At 50.9% G+C, this 6,501-nt stretch overlaps 1 protein-coding gene across 1 annotated transcript in view; it reads right to left on the reverse strand.

Annotated features, from left to right (window-relative positions):
* Window positions 1–6,501, reverse strand: part of Npc1 (Niemann-Pick disease, type C1) — a 43,466-nt gene that overhangs the window by 4,760 nt on the left and 32,205 nt on the right. The window contains exons 13-20 of the mRNA XM_005372706.2: window positions 6,293–6,475; window positions 5,689–5,803; window positions 3,929–4,056; window positions 3,687–3,827; window positions 2,466–2,555; window positions 1,877–2,067; window positions 1,440–1,555; window positions 679–808 (exon numbers count right to left, since the gene is read on the reverse strand). Of these exons, the coding sequence (XP_005372763.1) occupies window positions 679–808; window positions 1,440–1,555; window positions 1,877–2,067; window positions 2,466–2,555; window positions 3,687–3,827; window positions 3,929–4,056; window positions 5,689–5,803; window positions 6,293–6,475 (1,094 nt within the window). The remainder of the gene's footprint in view (window positions 1–678; window positions 809–1,439; window positions 1,556–1,876; window positions 2,068–2,465; window positions 2,556–3,686; window positions 3,828–3,928; window positions 4,057–5,688; window positions 5,804–6,292; window positions 6,476–6,501) is intronic.

Here is a 6,501-nt window from a genome sequence, read left to right on the forward strand (position 1 = left end):
AGTGCATCAGGATTTACCTCGCACATGCGCGCGGATGCTCCCGTTTACCTGTAAAAGCTCCCAGAGCAACCCAACACCTCCAGGTAGCCCTGCTATTTCTAGACCAGACATTCTGCTGCGGTAGGCACCTGGCTGCCTGGGGGACCGAGATAGCCTGGAAGCTCTGTGGCCAGGCTGGTGGGGCACACAGAAGCTCAACCTTAATTCTCCCATACCCTGAAATACCAGTGTGTCCACCCTCTCCCCCAAGGTGCACGGAACCCACATCCACTCATCCACATGGGGCAGGACCCAGACAGCAGCACTGAGAAATGGCTGTGATGGTGCACGCCCGCAATTCCGGCACTCTGGGAGGCTGACACAGGAGGATCACCACGCCTGAGTATTGGTGAGACTCTCAAAATACAAAATTAAGAAAAGGGAGGGGATGTAGCTCACTGCAAAGGCTCAGGGATGGGGTAGGGGGCAATGACGAACAGCCAAGCTAGGATGAATTCCACTGAAAACAAAGTTCTCTCTAAAAGGGACCTCAAATTTCTCCACTGGGACAGTCAGCTGGGGTAGGGGTAGCGAAGTGGCCCTTTCCCCATAAACGGCCTTGACCCAGCTGCCTCCTGGTTTTCTATTGCAAAGTACAGCGGCAGTGGCTGCTTATCTGGCACGCGCAATGGCACTCACCCCTTGCCACACTTGGGGTTAGGGTTATCCGAGAGGAACATGGGCAGGAATCTCATGAAGTCTCCACCCTGAGGCCTCTGTTTGCCCTCCGGAGTCAGGGGCCTGCAGCGGACGCAGGCGGGGTCGACCACTGGCAGAAAGAGAACAGGAAGCCCATGGTTAGGTGTGGGTTTCCAGATTTTTTAAAAAATTAAAAAGAGAGATTATCTTCCTGAATCTTTCCCCCATCTAAAAACTTCAGTGTCATGTGAGTTTCACAGTTAATAAAGTTAGTACATAAAAGTAGTTTTGTTGGAGGCAGATCGCACGTTTCCTTCCACAAAATAGGTTTTCTGCTTCAAGGATGAGCTCGATTGGTATTTTGGGGAGCCCAAGGCTTCCACGCTTTTGTGAAGAAAATTCCAGGACAAGCTCAATACTCTGCACAACTGCAGGGTGACAGCGGTACACAAAGGAAGCTCGGCTCCGAGAGGCTGCGCACCGCGCCAAGGGGGGCCAGCGTGGCAGGGCCGAGGTGAGAACCCCCGTCTGGGAAGCGGTCCCCTGACGGGACTGTGTTTAACCTGCAGCCGCACGGCCACCCGCAGGGACAGGAGTGTGACAAGCACCAGAATGAGCGAGGAAAAGGACGTTAAGAAAGGCAACGAGACGCAGCGCTGACACATAAACAGGCAGAAACTAAGGTAACATCCAAGTGATTTTGAAGTGATGATGCTAAAATCTTCCAGAAAAAGCGAAGGTCTAGAAAGGAACAGAAGTACCTGACGCGTTGCAGAACTGGTCAGTGACGTTGTAGACTCTGCAGCAGGAGGACTGCGGCTTCACCCAGTCAAAATAATCATCAATCCAGGACGAGGGGGCAAAGCCGATCCGGGTACTAGAGCACAGGAGAAGAAAAAGTAGATTTCCTCCACAAAGGGGAAGGTAGCCCCAGTAATTTCCCTTGAAAGTTAACTTCCCTATTTACGCTTAATACTGCTACCAAAGAGAAGCTGCATTACCCCTCAATGGGAAAGACCTCCCAAGCGTCTGGTGGTAAAATAGTCCTTTCAAAGATTTTGCTTAGGTAAAGCTAGATTTAAAGTATGTTTTGCATAAAAATAATTTTTCCAAGAAAATTCATTTTCAAGTGAGAGGTTTCAGGCCCGAGTCAACTCTGGCCGATAGCACCGTGGGACAGAGGACCGGGGGTACTGACTAGTTGTCCAGCTGAGCCGCGCTGAATATCTGCTGCACCAGCGAGTCGTTGTCGCAGCCCATGCCGCCGCACACCATGTTCTGCCCGGGCAGGGAGGTGTAGTCGTGCCCGTCTTCCAGGACGAAGTACACAGGCGGCCCCGCGTGCAGGTACTGGCCCAGGGATCTGAAGTAATCTGTGACGTAGGAGTCCTGAAAGGAAGACCAGACAACAGGAGAGCGGTGGGTGCCGTGACGGGAACTGAGGGGCACGATGACCGTGCAGGCTTAGGAGGGCGCAGGGAGGCCAAGTCGCCTCTGTGAAGATTCTCTTCCTGGGCCCCCGAGGTGTTCTTTCCATCTGTCCCCATCGAAGGCTCTACCCACGGTAACCCCTAAGACTGGCGGCTCCATTCTGCAGCCGTGCCCAAAGGGTGGTCTGAGAGTTCATGGTGCCAGCACCCCATTCTGGCAGGGCAGGGCACTATGGAAGTTCTCCTGTCGCTGGAGAAACTGTGCCCACATGCCCGCAGCACCGGCACCCACGTGCATGCTCTGCAAACCACTCATCCAGAACCAAACAAGTCACATAAAAAAAGCAAGCATCTTACATCTGGCATTGAAAGAGACTGGTCCAATCCAATTTCTACTTTGTTCAGGACTGCAACGCTGAATGAGAGAACGCCCACAAACACGGCAATCTGGAAGGGAAGTGAACAATACGATTGTTTAAAGTGTAATAGTGAGTTTAAGAAGAGGAATAAAGTCTTAGGCACACAAAAAGCAGGGCCCTCCTCACACTTTTTTTTGCAGTGCAAGGGATCGAGCCCAGCGCCTTGAGCAGACCAAGCAAGTGCTCCGCCACTGAGCTTCACCCTTCGTCCCTGTAAACTGACAAGCAGGCCTAACTAACATGGCAGCAGGACAAAGGATGGTGTAGCGGCTGAGGTCACAGTAACTGAAGTCTGAATTCCTGGATTCAAATCCTGGCTCGGCCACTTAGGAGCTGAGGGACACTGGGCAAATCGCTTACTCTCTCTTTCCTCCTGTTTCTCATTATAGACTGCAAAAGGAGCACATGTACCGTATCAGCCCCTTATGTGCACTACACAAGAAAATCCAGGGGGAACCCAGATTGTAGCACAGCTACAATCTGATAGTAAGTGTTCAAAAATGCTTTTCACTATCATCACAAACTAGTGTATATTCTTTTAGCAGGGAGGTGGTAAGTGCACTGCTGGCTGGGTGCAGTATGTAAACTACAAAAAGCTGCTGCTGGGCTGCTGGGGCCTCGGGCGAGGGTTTCATGGGGAGATTTGTGTGGGGAGGGGGACAGCTCTGCGCCCTGACTGCGGTGGAGATTTTGGGAATCCGCACTGGGGAGATCGCGGACCCACAACTCCCGCTCTGTGCCGCATCGAATTCCCGGCTCTGCGGCCCGGGATGCAGCTCTGTGAGAACGTGTGTAACATGGATTCAGCCTCCAACACCAAAGCGAACAAAAGAGACAACTAGCAGCAAACTCCGCTGTGATTCTTTCCATACTGCTGTGTCAGATACACCAAAGGGAGAAGCCAGGGGAAGGGAACCGAGTCTGCTCTGTGCTACTTGTGAATTTACAAGAATCCCAAAATAAAAATTCAAAACCGCTTTAATTAATATTCACTGACAAGGTCTTGTTAGACACAAATTGTACTATTCGTACATATTTGCTTTTGCATCTCTTGCACATAAATTAACGGCTGCCAGAATCTCCCTCCCAGCTGTGTGAGTTCTTACAAGGTGTGTGACACATCTGGGGGAGAAGAGCAAAACCACAGATCAGTTCATACCACAAGCGGCCGCATCCAGTCTTTCAGCAGAAGCGGAGAATAGGAGTTTTTGAAGAAGCGAAACAGGCAGCTTTCTGAGGCCTGGACACTTCTCCCGTCATTAGCACCTCTGACACAGCAGAGGATGTCCAGCCGGTTTTTCTGAAGAACAAAGAGGTCAGAGGTCACAGAAAACAGCGTGGGCTGCTCCATGGAGCGTCTAGACTCCTATTAAACAGGCTATGACCTGTTTAACAACTTACCTCTTGACGCTTAATGTCCATGCCCAAGAGACTCACAAAACAGGTCATCTGCAGGAGGAAGTCGATGAAGACGGCCAGCCCCGCAAACAGTGAGAAGGTGTGCACGGCCGGCATGGATGACAGTCCTCCTACAGGGACAGAGGAGTGTTGCGTCACTCCACAGAGCCCAGCGGACTCTGCCACGTACTCACGACACACAGCGACATGCTGCCATGCCTATGTGGTTGTCATACCAGAATGGGGACAGCAACGGAGTCTGGGAGCTCAGTTTTGGCACTAGGCCACTTGTGGGGCAGCTTCCTGGGCCTGAAACCACCCTACTAAACCAGACACAGTTCAACTCAATTCCGCTGTACTCAACGGGCTTGTGTGCCAATTTACGCAGTGAAATGTATGGGTGATGGCCACTTCCAGTGCCTTTTATGCTTTGCTCTAAGACAGGGACTGTTTTCCAGTTGCTATCATATCAACACTGTCTCCCAGTTTATTTACAGTGAGAGCCGATTTACAGTCAAGCGAGGGGGTTCCACGTCAAAGGCACCAGCAGGAGACTCAGAAACTGCAAACTCACAGCCCATGGGCCAGATGGAGCCCACCTGCTCCATACTACACTGATATGTTTTAGGATTTAAAAATATGTTGAGGGGCTGGGGATTTAGCTCAGCGACACAGCACCTGCCTGGCAAGTGCAGGGTCGTGAGTTTAATCCCCGATACCGGAAAAAAAACAAAAAAAAAAGTTGAAATAACTAGTCAGTATATTAACAGTGAGATAGAATTTGCCCCAAAATCTGTATTCACAGCTTTGAAAAAGTTATCAGGTCTTACAACTCCAGGCTGGCTTCACGTCACTGCATCTTTAGACGCCACACCACACTTGGGTTACCACCCTGCCATCTCACCAAGGTCCCTGCAACCTTGGCAGGGTCTCAGCTGCTATGATCATCACACTTGGTGTTCTTATAACAGAAGTAAAGAGAATGGCGGCTGTGTCCATGAAAAGCAACAGTATGGGTCACAGGTTCAAAAACATACTGCTCTGTGAAAATGCAGCTAAGATGCTGACAGTGAGTCTGAACTGAAAGACCGCTGCCTACAATGACCCCACGAGGACCCTGCATGAGGCAACTCAGGGGCCGTGGAGGCCCTGCAGTCTGTGACCACAGACTGTCTTGTCTGGACTGAGGGATGCTCAGTCAGCTTCCTCTCGAGGAGGCATGGCTTCTCTTTCTCTATTGCAGAGGAGGGCTGGAGAGCCCGCTGGTGAGTCTGCCTGGTGCTGTCTCCATAACAGCAATACAGCAGTGCTGCGTTGTGTTCCACTTTATCCCGGCTCCCTGTACTGAGGTAAGCGGCTAGAACCTCTGCTCACTAACCACGCTGCTTTGCCAGGCAGCTCTGTGTAAGTAGAGGGAGACCAGCTCCGAACACGGGGCGAGCTTCCAATCCCTGCGGAGGAGCTGGACCTGCCAGGCATTGCTGGGGATTTTGCAGCCATGTGAGATGTCATTTTCATATAACAACAGCTGCCGTGGGTACCAAAAGTGCCGTGGGTCTCTGTCACCCTGACTACACATCAACACTGTTCTGAAACTAGTCACGAGAAAAATGATGCCTGTGAAGTGATACCCGAGGTTCTGCCACCTCTTGTAATCTACTCCATGATACTTTCCAAGTACGGAATGAAGCACAGTCAGATTCTCAGCTCCCCTTCCCAGGCTCAAAACACTACAGGAATAGTCCATTGTGAAGCAAAATTACCTAGGAAAAATGCTGTAGTCTCACAAAAGGACGACAGGAACATACTAGGAGCCACTTCTCCTAGGACCCTGCCAAGCTGCTGATCCAGGCTTTCCCCTTGAAGACGTTCATCTCTCTTTAAGCAAAAGAAAATTAAGAGGCAACATCAGAATTTCGTAGTAACAGTGTCATCCTGTTGCTGCCTTGCACGAATGATTACAAAATAGATTAGCAGTTGATTAGCTGGGTTACTAAATGACCCTCTCCCTGTCACCAAGTGTCCACTCCGCCTCTTCACGACTTTCTCCATCCGTGTGTTGTGCTGACCTTGTACCTTTCCGGTGGGATCTTAAAAGAAATCAAGTTGCTCACTCCTCTGCACTATGCTGAGAATCCCTCCAATGCCAGCTGTCCCAAAAGCATGTTGGTCGCAGCTGCTTTCTACTTCACCAACCAAAGACAGAGCTGAAATTCTTGGTCCCACAATGTCCAGGACAAATCAAGACCACCAATGAGCCACGGGCTAAGGAGGTAAAGCCTCCTCACTGTCAGCGCCCATCAACGCCTTGCTGTGAGACCCACGTACCAGGACGGATGCCAAACCCCGTAAGAACATGGAAATTACCTGGTAGGTCTGCACCAGGATGAAAATGTTGTCCACTCCAACAGCCAGCACCAGAAACGGGATGACTTCAATCACTATGAGGGTCAATGGGATCCCAATGTAGCTGAAGATGCCCAAGGAACAGGCCACCGAGCTCAGCACTATCAGGATGCCCACGATGCCCAGGGAGATTTTAGAGTCTATCTGCAGGGCCATAGAGAGAAATCACC

The sequence above is a fragment of the Chinchilla lanigera genome, unplaced genomic scaffold, assembly GCF_000276665.1.
Source record: "Chinchilla lanigera isolate Chin_1 unplaced genomic scaffold, ChiLan1.0 scaffold00001, whole genome shotgun sequence".
Taxonomy (NCBI): domain Eukaryota; kingdom Metazoa; phylum Chordata; class Mammalia; order Rodentia; family Chinchillidae; genus Chinchilla; species Chinchilla lanigera.